The sequence below is a fragment of the Pestalotiopsis fici genome (assembly GCF_000516985.1).
Source record: "Pestalotiopsis fici W106-1 unplaced genomic scaffold PFICI_Scf_8, whole genome shotgun sequence".
Lineage (NCBI taxonomy): Eukaryota > Fungi > Ascomycota > Sordariomycetes > Amphisphaeriales > Sporocadaceae > Pestalotiopsis > Pestalotiopsis fici.
This window is the reverse complement of record NW_006917098.1, coordinates 1849927-1877259: the sequence shown is the minus strand read 5'-3', so window position 1 is coordinate 1877259 and position 27333 is coordinate 1849927. Positions and strand designations below refer to the sequence as shown.

Genomic DNA, 27333 nt, shown 5'->3' with positions numbered 1-27333 from the left:
CCTTTTCCAGCAGTCTGGGATGGAAAGACTTTCGAATCGCCTGGACTCATTAACACAAAAGGAAAATGGTTACCTACCATCAGTCCCACTTGATTTCTATCGTTTTGCACTTCGCAGTTCGCACCCCCACATCGCACCTCGCACTTCGCTTTTCGCACTTCGCACCCGCTTTTGCATTTTATACAGTTGGTAGCATTTATTCGAGGCCACGACGGCTTCAACACCTTTCAATTACATAATACAAGTTCGATTATGTATTGTTGAATGGTAGATAGATTCCATACAATATACTATTTCAGACCAGTGTAAACCACAATAGGAAGGCACCATTTCGTTTGACATATGTTATAATATCGCTTTCAGCAGACAGTCTGGTCACTGCCCCTGCGTAGTGCAGTTTGGGTTTGCGAGTGTACAGAAGATCGGGTTACGTTACTGTAACCTTCAGTGGTACAGGCCTTTACAAGTGCCGACGCAGCTACTTGAAATATAACTTTTTTGATCTAAGTCTGGCCGTCATTTTTCACATTTGCTTCTTTATGATACAAGTCGCCAGAGTTGAGCTTACAGTCTCAGTATATTTAAAACCCTTCCAATCCTGTTGTAATTCTTTCATTCCGAGCGATCTAAAGTGCAAGCCTATCATCATCCTGCCGTCCATTGACACCTCCCGATAAATGATAATGGGTTACTTAGACCTTGAGGAGATTTGGGCGTACCCGAATAACCAGATCACTTTTGCAAAGCCGTCCAGAAAGACTTTTTTCGCGCACCCCCTCAAACTCCTTGTTGGAGCAGCACTCTTCCTTAGCTTGTTATTTTACACCTCGATACCCGATGGCTTCATCAGAGGCTTTGACCGCGACAGATCGTTTCTGGGTGTCGCATCCAGAGACCAGAGCGACCAGCTCGATATCATGAAGCAGCATGACATCAATGCAAAAATGCTCCACAGCAAAAGTTTCGCGAACCGCTACAGCGTACGTGCCCCACCGTCGATTCGCGAAATCGACATGACCCGAAGCAACGGCACTCGCGAGGGTCAGCCTGTGGTTGCCATCAACGCTCTCAACCCGAACAATCTTGTCTTCGTCTCTACACGGTTCTACCCCTTGCCGTCATTGAGCCCCGTTGGCGGCTGTTTCCTCGCGTATACCCTCGATCGCGGACAGACATGGGTCAACGTTACCGCTGATTATCCTCTGGGCGATGCTCCAGAGTGCGGTGAGCCGCAGGTCTTCTCTGACGCTAATGGCACATTCTACATTTTGAATAACCAGGTCTTTCCGGATTTGGAGAGTAATGAGGCGGCCCATCCGCAGCTCTCCAAGTCGGTGGATGGCGGCAAGACCTGGAGCACCCCTTCTGTGACTCCCTTGCACATGCAAGGTGCCCCCAAACTCCGGATTGACCAGGTCACAGGCAAGGTCTATGCGAATGGCGCATCTTCGTGGGAATATCCTGCTGCCATCTCGGTGAGCTCCGATGGGGGCGACACATGGGCGCCATTCAACCAAGTCCCCGGCCCCGTAGATGTTTGCCTCGACTATGAGATCCCCGACCTCCCCCCAGTGTGCGGATTCCCTGGCAGATCCATTGCCGTTCACGATGGTATCCTTGTCTCTGCAGCCGAGGGCTTAGAGGGCCACCCGGAGATGTACATCAGCCGCAACGACGGTGTCACCTGGACGACACTCCCGTTGACTGATAGTGACGGGGACTTTGTCCTGAACGGAACGGGGCCCATGTTGCCAGTGTCGGGCGTTGGTCTGCCCAGTGACCCAACGCCCTGGGTGTCGGCTGACCCAACCAAGACAGGACGATTCGCGCTCATGGTTCCGCGAGAATACACACTGGAGATATACGTTACGGAAGATGCAGGCGGCAACTTCACGGGCCCGACGGTCATTGAGACCCCAAATGCGCAGCGCCCTGCCATTGACTTTGGGTTGACTGGAGTGCTAGGCGTGATGTGGCGAACAAACAGCTCGGGGCTGTTGGATGTCTACTCCACCGTGTCCTTTGATTTCGGTCGCACCTTTGCCACGCCAGTCAAGGTCACTCGCGATTCCGTGCCTGTGGGACAGAATGGACAACCCGGCGACCGCGCGTCCTTGATAGCTCTCAATGGAAAATATGCGTATGTTGCTTGGTCTGATGGAAGAGATGGTCTCTTGGATGCCGTCTGGGCTGAGGTGCCATTGGCGCTTTTTAAGAACGAGACCATTTAGTAAACACCAATCTGCTGGAGCGAATCTCTACCCTTTTTTCCTTTTAGTTGAATTTATTTTGCAAACCTTGTTCAGTGATATGTTCTTTTGCATTAAGTTTAACCTAATAGACTTCCTGCACTTCAATACCTGGATGATGGTGCAAGACATGGGGCAAAGTTGAATGTGTAGAGATGAATACTGCGTTAGGGTTTGTTGCCGGTTGTGCTGGTACTGCTTGTGGAGTACTCAGACAATGTTAGAGAATGTACAAATAAGATTAATTAACGTGGTCTCTTGACATGACCGGCACCATCTTATCCAGGCTTGCGAAGCAGTTAATATTCTAAATACTGAGTTGTCAACAGCCAAAAGAAGGGCAGGTTGGTCGTCCAGAAGGGTAATGTATTACCAGTACATAGGACAATAAGGATTCTCAAACTCATTCTTTTAGGGACACGGAGAAACTAATAAACAAGAACACTTATCGTCACTTCCCGTGGCGGGGTTATCGCCAAATAATTCTTTGGGGGCTGTGCGGGGCTGCGCCTTGTTGCTGCCTTGCACGTCGCCCACTGTACAACGTACAGAATATCGCAGATTCCTCCGTCGTCCCCTACCATTTGAGGGCTTTAAGATCTCGACAGTCACGACTATCTCTCTCAAGTATCTTCCCCATACTATCCAAAATCCTTTTGACACGAATGGATGGTGATCATGACCACAATAGATTCTCTTCCCGCTGTTGATCCCTCTATTTTCACCCATCAAAAGCTCGATCTCTCCCAGCAGCAGATTCGAATCCTCCGTCTGCTGCCTGGCGAATGGAGCGATCCTATACAGTGCAGTCTATACATAGTGTATATGAGCATGCATCCTCCGTATGAGGCATTGTCATACGCTTGGGGCGATGCGACAAACCGCCGGCCAATATTCATTGATGGTACTCTTTGTCAAGTTACTTCAAATCTCGCCGCAGCTCTCCGGCGTTTACGAACCCCAGCACAAGATCGCCATCTTTGGGTCGATGCAGTTTGTATCAATCAGATGGATAATACTGAAAAATCACATCAAGTCAATCTGATGAGAGATATTTACTCGAATGCTGAAGAAGGGTTGCTGTGGCTTGGCGACTTTGAAGAAGATCACCATGGTACTGATTCTACTGGCCCAGTGTATAGCATCAGCAGTAATGAGCACTTATCGCATACGCAGAACCTATCCAGCGTCTCTGATACAGATTCTGCTCCGCCAGCTCTTGGATCCACCATCATCTCTCAAGCGGCTGCTGCCAAAGCATTCTCGCTGATAAGGCGTCTTGCTTCCAATGATCACATACCCCACGAGAATCTCGTGGAAGAGACTCAGGCTTTGAATACATTGATGAACCTTGCATGGTGGCAACGCATGTGGACAGTCCAGGAGGCGATACTTCCCCGCAAAACAACAATAATTTGTGGCTGGCTTTCAATGGACTGGAACCTGCTCGCTTCAGCTGCATCAAACGTCTCCAGCCATAATAACCAATGCTGCTCACGTTTATTTGGAGAATCAACATTCGGTATGCTTGTGGTTTTCCACCAAAGGGTTGGCACAATCACGGAGTTCAGAATGAATGAAATTTCGATGTTTAAGCTGAGGAGCGCGTTCATCTTCTTCCAAAATCGCTTAGCCAGCGACCCAAGGGATAAGGTCTTTGGACTTCTTGGTCTTTTCCCATCGCAAATGCAATATTTTTCAAAGGGAGCCGATTATTCACTCAGCAAGCAAGAGGTTTACAAAAGAATGACCTTCCATCTGATCAAGGAATATGGAAATTTGTTTCCATTACTCAGGGGGGATGAAAAGAAGAGGCGGCGAACCCTACCTTCTTGGGTGCCTGATCTCGAAGCAAAAATTGATGAAACCATGCTAGATTTGGCTATGCAGTGGTTATGCATCTATAATCTATTTGATGCGACTTCCGGGTCCCAGTTGGAGCTTGGCAACAGGATTTTGAACCATTTTAGATTGAAAGGAGTATTTGTGGACGAAATCTCGGTGCTAATGGAGTTTAAGAACCTTGGCGATGCAGCAGGTGTAGTCGAGCAATTGAAAGGACTGGTCACGTCCGCGTTCAGCTTACAAGATGATTACCCAATGGGGGGCACCTATGAAGATGCGTTTTGGCGAACGCTCAGGCGTGATTACAGTGTAGAGAGTAATCAAGATGGGTCAGGTGCATTTAGAAGGTTGCGTCCATCCGAGTTCCACGACATGGGGAATGTAGATATAAGGGATTTGTACGACAATGAAGCTTTCTGCCTCACCAAGAACGGCTTGATTGGTGTTGGGCCGGCTGGTTGCCGAGTTGACGACAGGGTTTACGTATTGTTCGGGGGTAAGCTACCCTTCATTCTTCGATCAGCTCGACGACGCGGGAAGCAAAACTGTTTCAAATACATTGGTCCGGGATACGTCCATGGAATAATGGATGGCGAGGCTTTGGAAACTAAAGTTGATCCAGATGATATCACACTGATCTAAAGCAGTCTAAATGCTACAAAGTAAAATTATGGGGATTACTCGGTTCTAATGTCAATATGAGTCTTTCAATTAATTTTGGTAAACCTTCATAAAAATGGCAGTAACACTGAGGTCTTATTGAAAACATCCTTCTCCGCCCTTGGATGAATCACCAATCGTCCAAAACGCCTCGGACTGGCTCTTTCTATGCCTATACCAACTGGCTCAGTTTTCGTTCTCCAGTGCAGACGCGGAGCTCCGCGTCTTTGACTGGGTCATCTTGGAAAGTCCTGATGTTTGTCTTTTCACCATATCCCGTGTCCTTCGATAGACTTTACTGACCCAATGCAAAACACTGGGCGCGTTGATGATGTGACCTACCTCGACGACTCCAACCCGACCACTCTCTGCTGACCTTTCCAGCTGAACATATTTGTTTACTTCAAAACCCTCGAAAGTTCTGCAGTCTTTGGACATATTGCCCTTGTCCAATATTTCCTCCGTCGTACTGCCCACCATTTGTGAAACAGCATGCCAAAAGTCTCCAATCATTGTGTATCGCGAATGGTAAATGTACAGCGCTGTCAGAAAAAGTATACACAAATCGTTGGCGAGGACAAGGACAACGACAGTAATCAGTCCTTTGTAGCTGGTGGGGATAGTTGAAGTAACGGTTTGGACAATCTCTGCTGGAGCCGAGACTGAATAAAAGTCCAGCATCTGGTCATGTGCGCTCTGCGCAAGCATGGTGTAAATAGTCTGGATGGCGACGGCGGCCCTGTTCGTACTCGTCAGGATGTCCATGAACATTCTAGAGTAGTCTCTGGCAATTCCTGCAATTCCTGAAATTCTTATGTTGTCTGCCTCACACAAGTCGCAGCCGGCAATTGTCTCATTCGCTGAAGGGTACACCAAGTCAAACTCCAGCATGCTGGAGCTTAATTGAGATGAGGGAAGCATATGCGCATTGCCAATAGCACCAACGACATAATCGCTTGGATCGGTTATAGTGTCCATGATGAGCACTCCTCTATCCTCCAAACGTTGCACACTAGGATCTGCGCCCAGAAACTTTCGAATATCTTCTGTATAAGAGGCATTGAACCCGTATCGCATCTTGGGCTCCACAAGATTCGTTTTGGTAGACAACGATACGTTGGATAACATGAAATTTATCGCGTTGAAGCATAATGTCACGTTAATCTCACGACTCAACCCGAAATCAAAAGATTGCCATTCTCCCAGAGTGCGAGACTCGGGCAATGCGGTAGTCTGGTTGTTCATGAGGGCCCATCCATCATTGTCAAAGTTAGAGCTAAGAACAAGAAACATGGTGGCCGTTGATGTCCACGGATCCTTCTGTAAAGTCCAGTTCGAGGAGGCCAGTCGAATATCAAAAGCCTGGGGTGAACAAAAGGCGGCCGCTTTCGGCTGACTGTCGTACATCCAGCTTGGAATACCACATTTAAATGGCACGATAGTCGAACAATTACTTGAACTACAATCATCCGACGCTCCCAAATTGGCTCTTTCTAGGGAGTCTTTGTACATGATCTGACCCGTCATCCATCCGTACCTGCGATTGCTGGTTGGATTCAAGACGCTTATGATCTCACCAGAGATGACTGGTGGCATGCATGCTACGCGAGAACTCATTACGTTAGAAGATCCTCGATAGCTACGCACAGTTGTTCTATCCTTGGTGAAGGGGAGCATCGCATGACGCTTTATCCCAGTATCACTCAGGCCATAGGGGTTTGGATCCGCGGAATAATGGGTCGGCAGTTCTCCAAACAAGGAATAATCTGCGGGTGGCTTTGACCAAGCGAGAAACATAATCTCCTCGTCTTCAAAATTGACATTCTTCTCAGTCTGGTTTGGAAAGCCGACGACCAAACTGCTTTGAAGATCAGCGAAAAGGATTGTCGACGAGAACTGGATTGCTACATTTGCTACAGCCAAAAGAATAAACAGAAATGCTTCTGGATGTAGCGGGTGGGACACCGACTTTTCACCGACCATCTCCCAGAGAAGAGCTCGAGGACTCGTATTGAGCGACCTAAATGTCGATATTGCTGCAGCCTTGGCCAGTGGTGTAGGACGACGTTCCAGCGTCAAGGCGGCCACAAACGAGGTACAAATTGCTGCCTGCGCACTAGTCGAAACACGGAGTGCCAGGGTAGAAATGGTAATCACCTGAGGCAACCATGATCCCAAAATTATATAGCGCCATGTGTAGCTAGCATTCTGCCCGTCTGTACCGGGACTTCCACCGGTCCACAAGAAGATGAGGAAGCCGACAGCAGCAGATGAGAGGATCGCTCCACCAAACAAGACGCATATATTCAGACGCCCCACAGCGTCAGAGATGGATCTTTTGATGTGCTGGCGTGGAAGATTACTTTCTGGGTCCTCTGAGTGACATTCGGCTGTATCAGACGGCTGAGCCTCTTCATCTACCGCCTTGGATTCAGGTGGCGAATTTTCTCCGTGCGTTGGTGCTGGTGCTATCTCTTGAGGAAACGAGATCGTGTTGTCATTTTGAAGTGTCTCTTGATCAGGCTGTGAAAGGCAGGTGCCTGGTGACGAGAACCTCGTGTCCATAGTAAAGGCGTTATGGGCTTCTCCATTCTTGTGATCGCTATTGTCGTCCATGGTACCGGGTTTAACAAAGAGTGATTGGACAGATTGGCGCAGACTATTCAAGATGACAATGGAAAAAGGTAATTCGCCTCCTATCTTGAGTGAATGAATTGATTTATTTTTCATCAAAGTACAAAATCATCTTGAAAACCTCTACCTAGGTAGTTTTATACAAGACGGCTACTAGAGTCTAGGGGCATCCGGTATCCCAACAGTGTCTAGGGTGGTGCGCTAGGGCCGAGCTAGGGGCTTCTGACCCCAGAGGGATTATAGTCCTAGGCTGGCTAGATTTGGCTGGCAGTAGGGGGATATCCCCCAATGCAATATACTTGCATGTGGTGCCCTTATATTCATCCAATCCCAGGTCGGTTCAGTATAGCAACAAAGCCGGTATTGTCTTTTGAGTTGTCTGTGGCTGATGCATTATGCAGTAAATAGTGCAACCCACCTTATAGCTATGCTATATATAGTGGCAACTCTCCCATGCCGTTGGAGGGTGGGGGTTATGCAATACATATTTATCTAGATCTTCGCATACATTGTCACAAAGGATATGCAGGCTGGCGCTTGTTAAGAGCATTCGCCATGCTGATAAGGCACCAGGCGTGTTTGATACCTTTCGGTAAAATGTGTCATCGCAGGCACTGCCCCTTTTCGTGGGCACATAGGTCCTGGTTTGTGATTGGTTTCCCAACGGTTGCGAATAATCAAAAAAAAAAAAAAAAACATTCTTAAAATGATGACTGATCATGTGCATAAGTCACATGTACATGGATTACTTTCAGACCTGCGAACCGCAATCAACTGTTCAGAGATTAGTGATCTTCTGCCCAAGAAAAGGGAGTTATAGTAATTAATAATTAGTAATTCTATTTACTGGAAGTTCCTCAAATATTCGCTGAACCTATTACCCGAGTTGATGCGGGGTAGAGAGAACTGAGAGGATTGAAAAATCTGACCTTAGAAGCCCGTGGCTTTTGGAAGCCAGACATAGTTCATCATCCCGCAATCTTTCTCTTTCGTACGATTGATACTCCGTGCCATGATGTCTCGAAAAGTCGTTTCATATCTCAATGCTTGGTTGTTCGCCACTGGCATTGGACTCTTTCTCGAAATTGGGCGGGGAGAAACCATCTCCTGCAAGCCTGCATTAGGCGACCTGGAATGGCCCAGCCAGGACAAGTGGGCAGCACTCAACGCCTCAGTAGGTGGGCGCCTGATTCAGTCGGTCCCATTGGCGACTGTATGCCACGGCAAAGAATACCGCGAAAAAAGCTGCAAGCAACTGCAGGAATCTTGGATCTATGCAGCGCCACAGTCAGTACCATGCACGAACCCATTCAAGCAATTTGGCTACTGAATTTCCACCTTCAGCATCGAGGACCCTTCGTCAATCTATTCGCCATTCTGGCTTAACAACAGCTGCAGCCCATTTACTAGCAAAAATGCTAGTTGTACATTGGGCAACTTGGTCACGTACACCATCAATGTTTCTTCAGCTGCAGACGTGATCAAAGGTCTACAGTTTGCGAAGGAAACTGGAGTGCGGCTTGTTGTGAAGAACACCGGTCATGACTTTCTTGGACGGTCGACTGGCAGATATGGACTCGGACTGTGGATGCACCATCTCAAAAACGTTTCGTTTCTTGACTATGACGGACCTGAACACCAGGGAATGGCTGTCCGAATAGGTGCCGGAGTCGAGGCCCAGGAATTGAATACTGCTTGCAGTGCGCAAGGCGTCAGAACGGTCACTGGCTGGTGCCCCAGTGTGGGGATTGCCGGAGGTTACACCCAAGGAGGTGGTCATGGGCCACTGGCAAGTGCCTATGGCCTCGCCGCAGATAACACACTTGCATTCGAAGTCGTGACAGCAAGAGGTGAGCATATCATCGCAAGCAGGTCAGACCACGCTGAACTATACTGGGCGCTCAGCGGGGGCGGTGCCGGCACATATGCTGTCGTGATCTCGCAAATAAGCAAGGTCCATCCGGATGGTCTAATTGGTGGCGCGTCCCTTACGCTGGTGCATAATGGTTCGAGCGTGTTCTGGGAGGAGATACTACCAAAGTGGCAGCTGCTGCTACTTGAACTCGAGCAGCTGGAGGGATTCTCCAGTGGGTTTACAGCCACGCATACGACTTTCGATATTGCGTTCATTACATGGCCTGGACATACAGGCGATGAAATCTCGAAGCAAGTGTCACCATTTCTGAGACTTTTGGATTTCAAGGGGCTTCCCTACGGCTATACGAGCTCTACAAAACAAAGCTATGTCGACCATTTTGCAAATTACAGCCCACCCGACTATCCAGATTTTGGTGTTGTGGGAGGACGTTTGATACCACGAACCACTATCAGGAATAATAGTGTCGGTATCGCGTTAGCGATACGCAACATCACATCGGATAGCGATTTCACGGCAGTTGGGGGGCAGGTCAATGTCTCGCACGCAGCAGTTGGTAATCAACCAGGCGAAAATGCAATTATACCAGCGTGGCGGGAGAGTTTGTATACCTTGAACATTGTGGGATCTTGGAATCCCACCGGTTCCATCGAATCACTGCAATCTCTGCAGTCTACCATGAATACAAATGTTGTCCAGGTGCTTCGGCCGCTCACACCGGGGAGTGGGTCTTATTCGAACGAGGCAACTTTTGACCTCCCGACTTGGAAGGAAGATTTTTTTGGGGAGAATTTTGAGAGGCTCTTGAAGATCAAGAACAGATACGATCCGGATGGTGTACTCTACGGACCTGCTACAGTGGGAAGTGATAAGTGGAAAGTTGCACAAGATGGGCGGTTGTGTCAGACCATGAATGAATCAAAATAAATAATGGCTTTGGATCAGGGCACATCGTAAACTTTTATTGTAGGGGAGACAGGATAATGAGGTAGCATATGAGCACATAGAGATAGGCTGTGTAAATAAGCTGACAAAAACATGAAAATTCAACTACCAACGGATAACAAAACAAGGAGTGACTCCGACACCACTAAACACACCCAAGAAACGCATCGCCTCCCTCTATCAGATCAGATTTAGTGACAGACGGAATTAAATGACCTGATTACAGAAGCTGCTGCCCCATTCGTCACGTCCCATAGTAAAGTCCCAATCAGAGTAAAAGAAGCCACCCTTGAGCCGGCCGCACGTCTTATCCGCCCACTCCTCGAATGGCTGGATATGGCCTCCGCCGCAGTTTTGCTTGCTGCAGCCCACGTTGCAGTGGTAGACAATGGACGAGCCAGCCTTGGCGTACAGAATCCCCTGTTTTCCCGAACATATGAGGCCGTTCTTCTTACGCGCCGGCACCTTTTTTTGCTCGCACTGGGCCTTGAACGAGGCCATGGCGTTGCTGTAGTCGGTCAGCATCATGGTGTTGGCGTCGTGGCATGAGTGGCCGCGTTCGTGGTTGGTAAACACATCGCGTTTGACATTGTTTTCCGATGTGCCTGCGGCAGGGTCGGCTTGTATAATGTCGCCAATCCGGACCAGCCTCTCCTCGAGGTTTCGGCGCGTCTTGGCTGAGTCGCCGGGGCTTGATGTGTCTACTAAGTAGACGCCATCTTCCAGGTCTGCCGGAGGGGTATAGGCGTTGGCAGCAGCCAAAGCAAGGGCAGTCAGAAGGCTATATGCAAACTTCATTCTTAGAATCGTGACTGGGAAGATGGTTGGTGTGCAAATTGGCAGGCTGGTTGGTTTTTTGTTGTGGTTTGAGAGTGATGTTGTATAACGATGATTGCTTGAGCTTTTGTTTTGTTGTTCTGTGTTTAAGAATGAATAACTGGACGATGAACAACTCTCTCTACTTATACTAGAATCATGCCTCCTGATCTATGACCGTCGTCTTTGAAACCACCAAACCATCTCAATACTATGACGCTCGCATAGGTGCTGAAAAGATAAATTTAGTATCGACAAGGAAGATGACTTCAGTGCAAACCTAGCACTCCTTCAATGACGAAGTTTTAGAGACCTTTCTTAATTGTTACGAAAGCTTCTTTTGCCAGTTCAGCGCGTGGTGACACCATAAATTGAAGTCAAGGCAGATCGCGCCAGGAAGATGACAATCATGGTCAAAATTGTCATCCTGAGTTCATGCAAGGGAGAATAAGGAGTTCCTTTTGATGCTTCGCGTGCTCAGAAGGAAGAAATGAATTTACATGATAGATCCTCCCACCGTCCAACCCTTAATCTGCGTCGCGGCTATGCTGTGCCGTACCTGAGGCAATGTTTTGCGTCATTGCCTACAGTTCAAGTACCTGTAATTCTTAACTTTCTGGAGGTGGTGATTTTTTTCATGGCCGGCGCATGACTCTGATGTTACTTGAAAATAATCCAGTCTTTTTCCATCAGAGGCGAGCAGTCATGGTGATGTCAGAAGGGGAATGTATCGTGCAAACACATTAGCGGTTCGAATTTCACTGTATATTTTGTTTATGTATCATTACAGAAAACATGCGGCAATGGTACCAGTAGTTTAATCAAAGCTGCACATGAGGTCGTGAGCATGAAGACTTGATGATACACACTCAACACTATGATATTTTGACAATTCTCAACTAGCGATTCTCTCAGCTATAAGTAAAAGATGGACCCTCCAGCAACTTGAATGACCATCGAGCCATGAGTCGGGCGAAATGCATCCCCACTGCCCATGACTTGTTTTACTTGTTGACTTAGGCGCGCGGCGGCCGATAAATCCCGAATAATTCTTCGGCAATCAACTGTCCATCGTGTGTGAAAAACAAAGGCAAACACGCGCCAAGAAATGCAAAGGATATGGTTGCTTGGCACGCGGGCAGCCATTCGTCGCGACTAGGCACCCATCCCCTTCCCAGGTATAGTCGTAGAGCGAGAAGCAGAATGATCGAAAGGGCACCACAGATGACACTGCCTTTAAGACATTTGCGATAGACGATTGGTTTCATATGGGCAACGTATACCTCTCGGGAAACGCGTCGCTTTGGCGGGGCTTCAGTCGTAGACGGGTTTTCATGGTTCTTGTTCTTTGCGACGGGTGATGACATGGCGTTTTGAGTCGTTTGTTTTTGGTGCTCGTGAGAAATTCAGCTGTTTGTTGTTTTTGCTTTGGATTGTTGAGGTGAAATTGATGAATTCTTCTCTGCGCGAAAACCTGTAGGGCTGTTGTGGGAGGGGACGGCGCCGTTTATGCTGGAAGCGTAGCACGACGGACGCTCCTGGCTGTTGGTTGCTGACAACAGGCAGCATGCAGACAACAGGTAACATGCAGACAACAGGCAGCATGCAGACGATCTGCATTATTGCGTCACACATTGTGATTCATTTCACACATTTAGATATTTTCTAAAATTATCAGCTAGACCTTTATCTTCAATTATCCGTGTCACAATGACATTGAAGATTCCTTCGCTATACATGTGCTCTATGTTGTGCAGTGCGCCACCAACGTAAACCGCAAGATTCGCAATCAAAGGAACGAGTTATGACGAATGCCTGAGATTTGATGCTTTTTGTATTTATCAATTCATGTGGTTAATACGCCAAGAGTCATGACTACCATGACAATAACATGATTACTGAATATCACGCACTTGTAAAATGTGTTTATTTTAAGTTCTCGTGGCGAGATCGACACATGCGCAGGAACTCTACATCGAACGTATAGGGAAACAGGCCTTGTGAATAATGTCAAGTCTGATAGTGTGGATTAGGAAGGATGGAAATATTGTGGAAGCATGTATAAGCGATGAGGCGAGTATTTAAAAGCTGAGCGATGCGTCCTCTTCCAGCTCTAAGAACCATAGTTGACATCAAGCTAGCAGTTCTACAGCATTGCACTTTAACCTCAGCAATATTCTACTATTAACATACGAAGAAAATTCAAAACCCCCAAGTTGATATACCTTCCCTCCAAAATGAGACTCTCAACTTACTTTCCACTCCTACAGCTGGCGGCAATCTCAGATGGCCGGGTAACAGCACCTCGGCCAAGACTCCAAGCCAGAGATATTCCTGGCGCCGTTCCTGCTAATGGAATTCAAGCACGGCAGTTCGACTGTACCGGCTTGATAAACGCAGAGGCTATCACATCAATATATGCCCAACTCCCTCCAAAAACGGCCTTGGCATTCATGTCAGGTTCCGTCGTCGGCACCGTATCTGGTTTCGGTGCGCGGGGCGTGTGCAAGATGGTAATTGGCGGGCAAGATTCTGCGGAGGAGAGATGCACGGGCTTGGGCCAGGGTATCGGCAGCCTCATTTTTCTCATCACGGGTGGTGTCTTAATATGGGCATCGAGACCTCGAGTTGCTACAGTTGTCCAGGACTTTGCCGGCGCCGAACTCCCAAGAAGAGCATCGAGAGACGAGGGGTTCGCGACGGTCATGAGAGACCTCCTGCTCCAGCGAGGACTCGAATTCGACAACGTCAATGCCGCGCCACTGCAGGCTAGGGACTCTGTTCAGGGGCAAACAATCGAGATCCTCGGCCTCCGGGACCCAGAGACAGGTATTGCCATGGACCACATCCATCATATCCGCGACGACGGCCGCAGCTGGGCGCGCATGACGCCTTCGGTTGGCCCCGGGAGCGCAATAGCAGCAAAGCGTCATCTCGGGCCCGGCTTCAAGATCAGCTATAAGTATTCCAAATTCAATGAGAAGTCCACCATGAAGTTCGAAGAGGCAGATCTCCAAGCCGTCGGTCAGACCTTTGGCGCCGACTGGGAGAAACGCGTCAACGAACACGATGACTTTTCACGGTACTTTGGTCAAGCCAAATTTGGTGACGATTACACCTTGCGTTTTGAAATCATTCCCGAGGAAGACCAATACAACGATGACTATGAAAAGGTCGAGCAGTGCGGTATTTGGGACTAGAACGATCTGCAGTATCTTGAGGCATTGGCTTGAAGGTCTTGGGAGTTTGAAAAGGGCGTTATACATTCTAGTGATCTGTCTTCCTGCTTTGCTATAGATTCTATGCTCTCTCGTTTATTTTTTGGGGTCTAATTCTGTTTCGGGGTGTCGCTTGAGAAATGACCTATTGTTGCGAGTCTGCGTGCATATATCTCTACAGTACAGAGTAGCTTGAGCTTAGTGTAGAGCTCCCACTTTTGCAGATTGAGCCTCGCGGTGTATCGCGACACCTGAATATAGGAATTCGTCAAAGTCAAAGGACGATGATTACTTCAGACGCTTGGAGTATGTTGACAATCAACACAAATACTAAGGCCCTGTTGGATGGTGCCATAGTGGTGGTGCAGGTAAGAGATTGCGGGGCAATATTAAGCGAAGATGCGACCGCACTGCAAACATCCATCGAACAAAATGTGGTTTGGCCTCAATGTAAGACGTGCAGAGAGTAAGTGACTACATCAACCGTTGATTACTATCATATTTGTATTGAGTAGCGTTATGTAAAATGACCGGTGCTGATGATATTTGAAGCAAGACTCGTAATTGTTGACCATATAATAGAACACTCAAGATTATTCTAGCCAAGACGGCGAATATGTCAGATGATGGACAGCTGAGCTATGTACTCCGGGTCTCCGTGGTCTAACACAACAGTATTTCCACGTGCGCCAAGTAGGAACCGCATTTCTCAATTGGCAAAATACTTGATGGCAACACCAAGCCACGGCCTTGTTCAATCAAGCTGGCCATTTCCTTCTGCCCCATTTGCATGCAAGGGCCATCTCAAACACCGAACGCTACAACATAGGGTGATTGTCTGTAATGATTTCCAGAGAATCATGCCATAGTCCAGACCCTTTGAGGTTCGAACCGGAGGCCCCAAGTCTCCCATGCGCTCGCATCGAGCTGGGTGGCGGTGCATGCGTCGATTTGCCGCTGCCTTGATTTTAAGCAGTCCCAGCCTGTATAATCACGCCGCTAGCAAGCGAGATACGCCATGATTGGCCAGTTATCTACAACTCATCTGTGTGCCACACAAATTAGGCGATGATGGACATGCACTAGCCACAGTTGCGCAGGTATACGCCGGACAGGCACTGGACGGAAGAGGGCCATTCGCCACATTGAGTGGCTGCAGTTGAATCTCACCTTCCGCCTACGCATCAGTCCTTGCTCTAGAGGATCAAGTTATAAGTGCTGCCTTTTCGTATATCAATGAACACCGGTCTGTAGCTTACAATAACACGGCCCATCAAGTGATATAGGATTATGTGACCTATTATCAAGAGGGCCTCTCAACCATGTATCGTATATTCTTGATTGTTTTGCTCTATTGCCTGGGTTTGGCAAGATGTCTCATTGTCGCTAAGGATACTCCGCCCTTGGCTACACCAGCGCCAGCATTTGACGGACAGCTTCCACGGAGGTCAACGACACCAATAGACGCGTAAGCTTTCTTTACTTGCGTCGCTAAATATTCCAGACCGATTGGCTTTCGATTCCATGCTTATGAAGAAAGTAGGCTGTCTTTTGCCGAAGTTCTCCTGACTGCTATCCCCCAATCCTTGGCGCAAATAGCGGCAACAGACCTGTCAGCGGCATCTGCCATCTTGTGGTCTGACTTCCTCGACGGAAAGAAGCCCAGCTGGTTCACGTCCTTGCCGGATAATGTCCAAGATTATCTGACCAGCGAGTTTGGGCCCAAAACAACAGTCGCAGTATCGACGACGTCGGCAGAGTCATCACAATCAACCTCAGCTTCAGCGTCTGCATCAGCATCTGAATCTGCATCTGAATCTGCAGTTGCGTCTACATCTGCGTCTTCCACATTGCCAGCACTCACGCAAACCTCATTCATCACGGTCACAGCCAGCTCAGATTCGAATCTAGCTACTCCCACTCTGACCGAAACGTCTGATTCTACATCTGGATTCTCTCGCGCGGACAAACTTGCCGTTGCTCTAGGTATACCCTTAGCAGCAGCCATTCTTGCTATTATCATCCTGGTGTTTTGCTTAATCCGGCAGAAAAGAAATTCAAGACGGAGACGGACCTTGATGGAATCACCGCTGCAGTCGTCTGACTTTCTGGAACCTGACATGGTACCTGTGGCGCCGACAATGCGGAGAGCCTCTTCGTCCAACCCATTTGCAGACCCGCCAGACACACGCACAGCAGCAGTAGCGCGCCAGAAAAGGGGATCTCATGGCTCTTCCAGAACTCTGACGCCCGTGATGGAGGAGGCGCGCGACGACGACACTCACCGGCATATTCTACCTGTACCCCTCCCCGAAAGAAGCCCCCGGCGATCGATGGATCATCCGCCAGAGTCCTGGAAAGACCGACAGCAGCCTGTTATTACCACGACTTCACTGAGTCCGACCCAAGACGATGCCTCGCATGATTGGCATGAGCAGCACCCTGCACTCAGGACTCGGGAATCGACGTCCTTTTCTAGACCCTTTGGGACATACGGACGCATTGGTCACCAGCAAGGAGCAAATGACAACTACAATGCATTAACTTCGCTACCGCGAAGGAAGCCAGTACCACAGAGAGCTCAGGGTCCAATGCTCGAGAGTTCAAGAAACCAGAAGACAGTTGTCCCAGGTCGGACTGATATGCCATGGTCAGCAAGTTATTGGAAAGTACCAAAAAGGAACTATGACATGTACGAGAACGTGACAATGAATGAGAGTCGGTGATTCAATGATGAATACATAGGGAAACGCCAACAGAACCGGCCTTTATATGATAACGATGAACAAATATCGAAGAGTGTATCTTTGAGTGCTTTGTCGTATCTTGATTGTGGTGAAACTCTCTATTACCAGGTCCCCTACCACTTTGATCACCAAGGAACCGTTCGTGTAGAAGAAGAAAAAAAAGCCCTCAAGCTTTCCAACAAGATTTAGAAAGAATCATCAATCTCTTTGCTCATCTCTCATTCTCACAAATAGCTATAGAGCCCCAAAAGTCCTGCAAGCATGACCGGAATAGCGCGGCCCAGGTTCAAGATGCTCCAACGACGAATCAAAGCATGCGCTGTGGTCCCCAAATCCTCGTCCTCCTGAATCTGGTGGACTGAGGCATCTTTCCAAGATGCCAATTTCTCTAAAAGTGTGTTGATCGTCGGAAGCACCACGATTGCTGTATACGGAACAATACTACAGCACAGTGTCCCAGCGGTGGCGCATAAGCGCATACTTGATGGGATATTCCGCTGTGTCCAGGCCAAGTAGTAGTAACCCGCACCGCTAATCAACATTGGTATGGGAACTGCCCATTTGGTCACCCTGAACATGTTTGCCCAGATCTGAGCATTGAGGGGCGGTGGAAGCTCTAGACATCGTGGGATCGTGAACAAGGTCAGCGAGGCGTTCAAGCTGGCGGAGCTAATGGCCAAGGCGGTTGACGCCGCTCCAATGGTGCGTAGGGTGATGGTTTCTTGTGAAGACATGATTGGCAATAACTGGCTCAGCTCCGAACTTAAGTTGGAACTTTGGTATGTGATATTTGGTTAAAAGGCTGCAAGACAAACAAAACTCTGAGCTGATTTTATGATGATGCTGATCATTCAGTCCGGACTCGGCACTGGGAATAGCAGATTTAAATAGCTATACTGTTTCGCGGCTTTCGCGCCGTGCTCGAAGGATGCACTTTGTCAGACCAGCCAATAATGACCAAGCTATGACTTAGTTAGATCCATCCAGTATAACATACGAGATTTGCTTACGAGAGCGATTATTTGTCTATATTCGAAGTGTAGATCTTTATTACGCAGCTTCGGTCCCGAATAGTTTGGCCCCATTTTTTAGACTGCTTGTCGGAGGTTGAAGGGGCCGACTAGCCGACTTGTTTACACGACCGTCGTCAAGAAACTAGAAATAATATCAAATATAAATTATCTTGATCGAGAATCAACGTGCTCGCAAAAGGGAGGTAAAAAGTCGTTCCTGTGCAACCAAGAACCTCCATAATGACGTACACGGAAAGCCACAACAATCACCACAAGTGGCGTATCACTTGTCATAGATGAATCAAGGTATCTACGGTTTAAGATAACGAAATTGCAACACTTACTTATTATATTTATACCCATTAGGATATGCGGTGTATTGCATTGTGATCTCTTGAGGCTCGATCCGTGCAATCGGAGCCTTGGTGATATTTGACTATAATCAGCCGTGTAAAGCCAGAGAGAGGCCTGTTGGTAAGTACCAGTGACCGATGTAAATAGCGAGAAGTATAAAAAAAAGAAGAAAAAAAGAATTTGGGCGAACATATTGTTCCAGCTATGGAGCCACGAAAATAATAATCTTAGATTTGATCTCTCAACCTACGTCGGCAAAGTGCAGCTATGGGAACTGGGAATGTTTGAAGTAAAAAAGAGGGCGGAAATGCCGTAGTGGCTGTGGGGGTTTTGGTACTAGTAGTATGTAGGTACTTAGTGCAAATGGCTAGCACCTAACAAGCCGACCTAGGCTCTTCTGGGCGGTACCGGCTATGCTACCAAAAAAAAAAAAAACACGGTACGCTAATGCTATTATTATTCCTTTCTTCTTTATGATAAACCATATTGCCCCCTATCAGGGTCAATCAACGAATCAAAAGTCAGGTCCTTTGACATCATGGTATAGGCTGGGTGCCATTAAGAGACATCTATTCCTTCTTTGCGATGACCCATCAGGGTTTATATTTGGTCCGGCTATTGACCCACTACGCCGGCGCATAGGTACCCGTACAATTTTTATGTGCTTACACACCTATACATTAGCCGAAAGCGTTAACAGAATGATGTTACCGTAATGCTGGCTGGAAACTGAGTTGTCGGGCCAAGTAATAGCGTATTCAATCCATTTTGAATTGGGAAAGAACCGGCATATAAATATACAGTCAACGAATTCCTCATTCCATACACCAGCCAGCCGTTTTTTGAATGTGACGAATACTCATCACCGGTACTGTGCCTAGATCAAGGCGCACTGAATACTAGGTCTTTAATATTTATGCAAGTATGTACTCGGATCCTGCTGCAAATTCATGTTCCAATCACGCACCCGTCCTTCTCCTCTTGGCAGAGCGTTCCGGCATGTGTCCATCGGACTGGCCATCTTCTTGTAGCGTGATCTTGAGCAAATACTCTCTCGATGTGGCAGAGTTAATCTTATCTGCATTCCGCTGAGACGGTCTCTTCTTTCGGGGCCTGGGAAGGAGACAGACACCAATCATAGCGTCTTCTCTCTCGTCGGTGGCATTGACTGGATACACTGGATCAGTTGCCACCTTGTAGTGAAGATGATCTGCCAATTGCTCGTACGTGGTGGAGGCTTGAGTTAGTGGATCTCCCAGCCGTTCCCATGGCTCTTGTGTCCTCGATAGAATCCCCACCGAAGGGAAACTTTTTCCGCTCAAGTTGACAATGATATCGAACTTGGAACGTGATGCTTCGTCTTGTAGCGTGATATTGATAAAGGCAAGTCTGTTTGGCTTCATAACGAACTCATCCTCAGTAAAACCTTGCTGGGAAAAACTCTCATCCCAAAGTTTTAGTTTCGTATTGATTATCGACGTATCAAAGTCCACAAAGTACTTGTTGCCAATTTTGATTCGATTTGGGTATTCGAGGATGAGTATCGAGGAGGATATTGAGACGTTGGAATAGTTGCTAGCCCGAATGACTGTGGGTTCGCCGGTAGATTCTTCTTCCCATTCGTCAGGTGCGATCGTTTCCATGTCACAGATTTGATGCAGTTGAATCCTATCATAAGTGTCGTTGACGTGGGTGAGATGGATGGCGAGACGGCTCGAGGCTCCAAATCCACAATTCAGGCGAATTAGGCACATCGAAAGGTCATCTTTGCGTCTCCAGCGCTTGGCATTGATTTCCAGACCCTTGTTCGTCATTGCAAAGCTGTTGTCATAGAAACCGAAGGCTTCAATCTTTGATGCGTCCCAGTACTCTCTGATCGATGGTGCCAGGATGCCTCTACCAGGCTTATCGGCTGTAAGAAGAGTTAGCGAGTGTCACTTTCCCGGCACCCTCTCACGAGAGAAATTTACCTTTCTCATGCGACTCAGTTATACGCCCGCTGAGTGGTTGGCGAATTTTCCAGGCGAATATAGAGTCATCACTGTATACGGTAATCAACTCGCGCTGAAGTCGGTTGAATGCTCGCCATCTTCCTTCACCATAGATCAGCGGCAAGCTGACCCCAAATAGACCCAACAATGAATAAGTTTCGTCTTCTTCGACTGTCGTTTCCCGAAGAGAGGCCCATGAAAACCGCATCGCAATAGAGCAAGCTGTAAAGTCTGTCGGATCAAAATGAGTCAAGTGTCGTGCCTCTATCCTACTGGCCTTCCTGATCTGCTCGGCCCAGCTTTCACGAGTGCCAATTCGGCGCCATGCCTGGTCCACAAAGACTAGATAAGGAGGTGCGAGCAACTCTTGTAACGTCCAGCCGCGACTGAACCACTTTGCCTTGGTCATGAAGGGTTTCAAAGCCTCGTGAGGGAAACTTGTTGGATCAGTAACATTGTTTTTGCCGGCAATATCATCAAGGTCGATGTCCGCAAGGTCTGGGTCACTGACAACTCTCCCAACGTCGACGTCATCGAGATAGGCGTAGCATATACCAGCATTTTGATACCACCGGAACATGGCATTGATTGCTTCTTGCGTGTCAGCAGGATTAGTCTTGTCAATGCAGCAAGTATCCATCCAAGCCCATTCCCACCCATCTCTTGCGGCACGATGACAGTATCTCTGAAGTTTTGCCCAGCCTTTTTGTTTGAAAATGTCATTCTCTATATCGCCTTTCCTCTGCTTCAGGTCCTGATAGGTGATTTCATCCTTTGGTGAAATCCAAGTATGCGAAAGGATAGCGTATTGAGGGAAAGGTACGGGTATGTCATTAGCTTCAGTCAGCTGGTATCCATTCGTCTTGAGGAGCCGCATGTTGAATTGGTTCGCGAGATTTCTGCCCGGAGCTTAAAGTAAGACGCCTGTTCACGATAAAATTGGGAGATCTCAGCTGTTCATAGCAGCCTTCACGACAGTCATCGAGCCACGCTAGTGCCCTTCTGTACAATCGAGCTACAAGGCGCTGAAATACCGATTGCAAGCTTAATGGAGGGCAGCTGGGTACCTACTAAGTAGTCAAAAGTACCTACTCAGCCACGAAAATTACGGCTCAGCTTTACATGAGGCTCTGCGCCCCGAGATGGTCGTGAAAACTTCAAAAACTGCGCAGGCAAAGCTCACTCTTTATGCTATTGGCTGCTTAGGTACAAAAATTACGGCTCAGCTTGGTCAATTCCTTGCCGCACAGCAGCCGGGCGAATCTGCCATTTAAATTCTTCAAAAACTGCGCAGGCAAAGGTCACTCTTTATTTTATTGGCTGCAAATGTGATGCTGGGCTGCAGCATTACCCCGCAGCCGAAAGTGCCACCCGCTGTACATATGTGGTATCCTTACCCTCCTTCCTCCTCCATCATCGATTCTACCAGGGCCAGATACCCTGCTCTTTACCCTCTCCCAACTTCTAATGTACCGGTGTGAGAATTACGGCTCAGCAAATTCACCGAACGCAACAATTCTTTTTCCAAAATTTGCGTACGCAAAGCTCAATCTTAATGTCATTGGCTACAGACATCCTTACTCTGTTAGAATGCTGCAAATCGCGAACCAGTTGCCTTGTTGCGGCCCTGTTGCTTTATTGCGGACCCATTTTCAGTCCTCACCATCCCCGCTCTGAGCCCGCCCAGCTTGACATGGCCTAGGATCACCAAAAACCCACCTACCTCGAGATACCCATGTACATCGTACATATATTGGTATTCGAGCATAATGACAATCGGCGAGCTATTGACCCTTCAGCATGGCATTGGGAAACAGGTTGTTATACAATATTGGAGTGGTCATAAATGAATAAAAAGTCCCTGCTTTACTCGTATTGCAAACTTGGTTGATCTGATGTAGCATCTACTTCAAATAAATGAATGACGTGCACATATCTCGATCATGAGTCTTGGGGGACATGCCTAAAACCGCTCCATTGCTACCGATGTTTTACGGCTCGGCAGAAAACGTCAATAATCTCATGCTTGGAAAATGCCTAAGCGAAATTATTAACAATTACGCGTGGGCAAGCCGACAACGATTCTATCCGCTGGCAGCCTCCTGCGCTGTCGCTCCGTGGTGAAGCTTTTGGTGTGGCGCAATTGTTCCCTGAATGCAAGTCTCTTGGTGTTGAGATGGCATTGATATTTAGTACATTGTGTTCCTGCTACTCCTGACCCATCTTTGACAGTCATCATCCAGCATTCTTACGACGCCGCAGCCTTCCAGATTACGGCTCAGCATATTCGGGTCTCGGACGATCGCAGGTGATTTGAAGATTCCAAAATCTCAAGATAAAGGCTTTAATTAGATCCGATAGACCACAGACAATACACCTCGAGGACCTTGATCGGCTACGCCCTTTTCACTAGTTGAACTCCCGTTGCAGCTCTTGGAGATGCAGAGACCCGTGCCAATCTCTGTGCGATGATCCCAGGAAAAGCATTCTACTGGCCAAATTGGCCTGTAGATGTAGGTGCAGGCATACCTTGTCAGCCGACAGCGCTATGTCAGTCTGGAGAAGCAACTTCCATAGCCTTTTCACCGTGTATATTTCACCCCTGAGCTGGCTCGGCCTAGATAAAGCCGCGGAGGGGCCAAAGAAGAGCCAGTCATCTACGTGTAAACCTGACTCCTGAAAACTTATTGCAATCATAAGAGTGTCATTAATTTTCTTTTCAATCAATCAATCGCAAAAATTCAATCGTTTACTCAAACAGCACCGAGTTTGGCGAGGTATATGGTTAATGAGATTATTAATGGCTGTAAGCTCAGATCATGCAATAGCCGACACCAGCCATACTCATACGAAAATTAATGCGACTAATCAAACCGATGTCTGGCACTGACTCAAGCCGAACGTACTTTTCATTACTTCCGCTGAAGCCAAAGATGCTTCAGTTGTGTATTCCAGCCAGCTTTGGTCGTGAAAGTTGAGGCTTCCTGTTGGCTCTCCGACGCCAAGCGCGCCGAGCCAAGCCTCTCGTCGGGGATGAGGGACCAAGATATTGTCCATCCAGCGCGTGGCTGTGCTTTTACTGAGCACCTGGATAGCACCCATCATGGCGTACCGGCCGCCAAATTCAAAGCTCCTGACGTTGGCGTCGATGCCCTCTCGCTCGAGCCAGTCGCGGGCAAGGGCCCGACCGGAAAACGACCACCGCAGAGCCCAATGCACAGCGAGAAGAGCCACCAACCATACCCCATCCCACCCCTTTTGCGCAGCAACATAAGTCATGGCTGTGAGCTGGAATAAGTTGGCGAACCAGAACCAGCCGGCTGCGAAGCGAGTCGACCTTCCCTTGGGTACCATGAACATGGGTTTGTTGAGCAAAGTATCCGCTACCCCCCGATCGCCGATGAACAGGTGCCACTCGCTTGCGTTCTCATGGGATGCAACAAGCATACATGCGTCGTGCATCTCATTGTTTCTGAGATATGTAGACGGACGGGTTATCGGAACACGCAAGGCTACAAGCTGTGACAGCGAGTTGCAGACAACGAGAGCTGCTGGGCCAAAGCAGCCAATGAGGCAGAACAAGATTGCGAGGCATAAGAGCGTAGAGGACCATAAGAGTTGACCAGGTAATGACAATGGTAGCCGAGTGACACATTGTCTCAAGGAATTCTGTTTGGGCTTTCGGTTCAATTGGTACACGTGAAGAACTTGATAACGGCGGACGTCTTCCCCAGTCTTTTCTTCTCCCGAGGCTATGGACCGTACTTCACTTCTGAGAGAGCTAGACACAGGTCTGATCTTGAATTCTTGATGAAATGAAGACTTTTCGTTTTTGTCCTCTTCAGGCTGGGGAGGCCGTGTTTCCGGCATTCGCTGAGGGGGTTGTCTGTCCCTGCTCAGAAGATATCTCGAAATGGCAGCACAGGCAGCACCGTTTGCACAAGGGAACACACTTCCCCATTTCACATCATAGACGGTACGACTCGAGCCGCCTCTAGTGCTTGCATGGTCAAGATATTTGGTTCCCCTGTCCAACAGTCTGGCCAATCCAGAGAGGGTCCCAAGCCTGGGAAAAATCCCGACAGACAGTCTGCCCATCAGTGCTATCTCTCCAGTCGTGATGTAATCATCTCTTTGACCCGCGAGATGGCATACGAGTGGCAGGATTGCTGCCCATTCCGAGACAATATTGGGCAGTGGCGGGCAAGGGAGTAGAGGCTCGACGCCAAGAGACCCTAATCTGGCTTCGGGTGGGGAACTGAATAGTGACATTGAGTTGGCCAGGACTTGTGCAGAAAAACTTCCTCGTCGAGGCTTGATTTCAGATATTCTCCAAGTCAAATCAAGGTGCGATGAATGGTGTCATATAATCATAGCAAACTGCACCAACATGCGATAGTCACTGGCATCTATGGGAATTTTACGTTCATCTTCTCGCTGTCAATGCAAGGCCGAAAACCCCACTCACTGATATGATCCACGAGCGCTGGACTCAAAGAACGCTTCGGGCGCATGTGCTGCGTTATCACATCACAAAATTGAACAGGAAATGGGTGGATGAGATGTCACTAGTGGCCAATCAAATGAGAAGTATCAAGTACATTGTGTAATTTTTAGTTTCTTTCATTCGAATAGTGGTGGTACGTGGTTACCTGCTGAGCCGTTATTTTGATGGCGGTGCTGATGCGGGGCACTTTCGGTCGGTGCGTGCAGCAGGGCAGCATTTGGATCAATCTTTGGGCAACGTCGTACAACGTTCGGCATTGACCACTCAGATTGCAGACTTTGCTTTCCCTTCCTTTATTTTGGATTGTTTTGCACTTTTTGAAAGTGTGACGAAAGTGCAATTCTTTTTGCTGAGCCGTGACCTGGAGTAGTAGTGCAGACGCGAGACAGCTTCGGACAGTTTTTTGACATTGTAGCAGGGCAACATTTGAAAAATGTCACGTTCGATATCGACCACTTAGATTGCAGACTTCGCTTTCCCTCCTGAATTTTGGAACATTTATAAAAATCTTCCACAGGCTCACCGAAACCATGCCGAGCCGTAATTTTCAGGGCAGTGCTAACGTAAGGCACTTTGGCTTAGTACAAAAAAGTAAAATATGGTTTAGATCTCTGGTGCGAATCGCAGCCATTCACATGGACCGCTTATGTCGAATTCTTTGCCTCCTTTGTATATTTTCTAAAAGTTCATTACGGCAGTGATACTATTACGCTGAGCTGTGATTCTAGAGGCAGTGCTGACGCGGGGTACTTCGGGTCGGTACGTGCAACAGGGGCAACATTTGGGTTAATCTCTGGATAATGACAAATGGTTGATACTAATCGCTAAGATCGAAGACTTGCTGTCCCTTCATATGTTTGATCATTTGTCACGTTGGTGTATAGCAAAGATATGCCGAACGACGAGCCGTAATTCCTGTGGCAGGGCAGACAATAAGAACTTTTTGGTCGATGCAGAACAATTAGTCCGCAATAAGGCAACTGGTCCGCAATCTGCAGCCATCAATATGAACGGGCCATTCAGGTCAAGGGCTCTGTTTTCCCTCTGAGATTTCAAGATTCTGACAAACATAAGTAGGCATTCTCAAGAACATCACGCTGAGCCGTAATCTCGCCGGTCAACGGGGTAGCAGAAAAATAACTCACCCCCCTCCCATTTTTATACTCCTAATATGGTATCATAAAATCGTTTTAATTATTAAATAATTTTCTCTTTTTACCATATCTATATTATTCGGTTCTTGTAGTGTTTCCCTACATCTTGAGATACATTCATCTTTTCTGCTATCCTTTTGTGATAACATTGTCGTTTTGAATAACCTGAGTTATCCTATTGGGAATGCGCAAAGAAGGGGAGGGGTGAGCCATTTGTTTTGGTACCAGCCTCGCCACCAACTAAAGCCAGTGGTCCTGGTCTAAAGCATTTTTAGTGGACGGTACTAGGCAACATCTGAATTTCATCTTTGATCCACATCACGGGGCCTTCGTTCGATGCGAACCAGTTGTATTACATGCCTATGTTTCCTTCTCTGCCCTCCCTCCGAAAAGGGCGATACAATAGCCGAGTCAGTTGAGTGAGTGATGCAGCGAGCTCCTTTACATCAATGAATGGTTTTGCAGCCTGTTGTATTCCTATGAATGGAATAAAGACGCCCCATTTCCCAATCTCATTCCCAATACAGTACGTTATTCAGTGATTGGCAAATCGAAGAAATGCGATATTGTGCTTCTATCGTCGGGATGGGTACAGTGGTTTCTGCATTCCCACTTTGGTAACTTACTAGGTAGCAATTCAGGTCATCGCTAGTATAATTTCATATGCTCTATTCCAATCAGAATGATTGCAGTATGCGCTTTTGTAAATGTTGAGTTATCATGAGGCATTAATAGACTTAGACATACTAAGTCGTAATTTTCTTAAAGTCTCTTACTTCCCACCTTCTATCCACCAGACGCTCTACGTATACTCCCTCCCCATCGATATATCGAGTTGGAGCTGGCGGCCCCATTGTTAAACGTCGGCGCCGAGTCCGGATGAGCAATTGAATGCAGCTTGTCCTCCAGTCTAGTGCAACCAGGCTGTATAGCATTTCCTAAATTTGGACTCATCAATCGCAATGGAGATGTTCAGAGGCACCATGAAATGTCAACTCGTACGGTCACAGCGCTCGCCTCGCGCGAACCACATTTCCAGCCTTGTTTCAAATAAAGGACTTGGAATCACTATGTCTAGTAATGTGAGGTTTGTTTTGCCATAGAATGAAAGGTAGAAGGCAGAGGGCAGTATTGGGGTGTATCGTGACGAAACTGAACCCTTACCTGCTAGAAGTAAGGGGCAGGAGCCCCTGTCTATAGCCAGTCCATGGCTAATAACGCTAAAAGCAGGGCCGACCTAGGTAGCTGGTCTCCTTTTAGCACATGATAACTAATCGCTTCCGATTATTCCGATTATTCCACTTTGGTATCTAGAACTCAGTCA

The 27333-nt window shown here is 47.7% G+C and overlaps 10 protein-coding genes across 10 annotated transcripts; 5 read left to right on the top strand and 5 right to left on the bottom strand.

Annotated features, from left to right (window-relative positions):
* Positions 1-683: 683 nt before the first annotated feature.
* On the top strand, positions 684-2231 carry PFICI_11273 (uncharacterized protein; the record flags this gene model as incomplete). The annotated part of the gene is made up of 1 exon (XM_007839854.1): positions 684-2231. The coding sequence occupies one exon, from the start codon at positions 684-686 to the stop codon at positions 2229-2231; it is 1548 nt and encodes a 515-aa protein (XP_007838045.1).
* A 696-nt stretch (positions 2232-2927) lies between these two features.
* Positions 2928-4736, top strand: PFICI_11272 (uncharacterized protein; the record flags this gene model as incomplete). Its single annotated transcript, XM_007839853.1, has 1 exon — positions 2928-4736. One exon carries the CDS (start codon positions 2928-2930, stop codon positions 4734-4736), a length of 1809 nt encoding a protein of 602 aa, XP_007838044.1.
* A 204-nt stretch (positions 4737-4940) lies between these two features.
* Positions 4941-7370, bottom strand: PFICI_11271 (uncharacterized protein; the record flags this gene model as incomplete). The annotated part of the gene is made up of 1 exon (XM_007839852.1): positions 4941-7370. One exon carries the CDS (start codon positions 7368-7370, stop codon positions 4941-4943), a length of 2430 nt encoding a protein of 809 aa, XP_007838043.1.
* Positions 7371-8403: 1033 nt separating this feature from the next.
* Positions 8404-10191, top strand: PFICI_11270 (uncharacterized protein; the record flags this gene model as incomplete). The annotated part of the gene is made up of 2 exons (XM_007839851.1): positions 8404-8675; positions 8733-10191. 2 exons carry the CDS (start codon positions 8404-8406, stop codon positions 10189-10191), a joined length of 1731 nt encoding a protein of 576 aa, XP_007838042.1.
* A 225-nt stretch (positions 10192-10416) lies between these two features.
* Positions 10417-11007, bottom strand: PFICI_11269 (uncharacterized protein; the record flags this gene model as incomplete). Its single annotated transcript, XM_007839850.1, has 1 exon — positions 10417-11007. One exon carries the CDS (start codon positions 11005-11007, stop codon positions 10417-10419), a length of 591 nt encoding a protein of 196 aa, XP_007838041.1.
* Positions 11008-13262: 2255 nt separating this feature from the next.
* PFICI_11268 (uncharacterized protein) lies at positions 13263-14225 on the top strand (the record flags this gene model as incomplete). The annotated part of the gene is made up of 1 exon (XM_007839849.1): positions 13263-14225. The coding sequence occupies one exon, from the start codon at positions 13263-13265 to the stop codon at positions 14223-14225; it is 963 nt and encodes a 320-aa protein (XP_007838040.1).
* A 1340-nt stretch (positions 14226-15565) lies between these two features.
* PFICI_11267 (uncharacterized protein) lies at positions 15566-16969 on the top strand (the record flags this gene model as incomplete). The annotated part of the gene is made up of 2 exons (XM_007839848.1): positions 15566-15711; positions 15787-16969. The coding sequence occupies 2 exons, from the start codon at positions 15566-15568 to the stop codon at positions 16967-16969; spliced, it is 1329 nt and encodes a 442-aa protein (XP_007838039.1).
* Positions 16970-17214: 245 nt separating this feature from the next.
* PFICI_11266 (uncharacterized protein) lies at positions 17215-17724 on the bottom strand (the record flags this gene model as incomplete). Its single annotated transcript, XM_007839847.1, has 2 exons — positions 17215-17414; positions 17472-17724. The coding sequence occupies 2 exons, from the start codon at positions 17722-17724 to the stop codon at positions 17215-17217; spliced, it is 453 nt and encodes a 150-aa protein (XP_007838038.1).
* A 1592-nt stretch (positions 17725-19316) lies between these two features.
* PFICI_11265 (uncharacterized protein) lies at positions 19317-21225 on the bottom strand (the record flags this gene model as incomplete). Its single annotated transcript, XM_007839846.1, has 2 exons — positions 19317-20269; positions 20328-21225. The coding sequence occupies 2 exons, from the start codon at positions 21223-21225 to the stop codon at positions 19317-19319; spliced, it is 1851 nt and encodes a 616-aa protein (XP_007838037.1).
* A 1991-nt stretch (positions 21226-23216) lies between these two features.
* PFICI_11264 (uncharacterized protein) lies at positions 23217-24620 on the bottom strand (the record flags this gene model as incomplete). The annotated part of the gene is made up of 1 exon (XM_007839845.1): positions 23217-24620. One exon carries the CDS (start codon positions 24618-24620, stop codon positions 23217-23219), a length of 1404 nt encoding a protein of 467 aa, XP_007838036.1.
* Positions 24621-27333: the final 2713 nt, after the last annotated feature.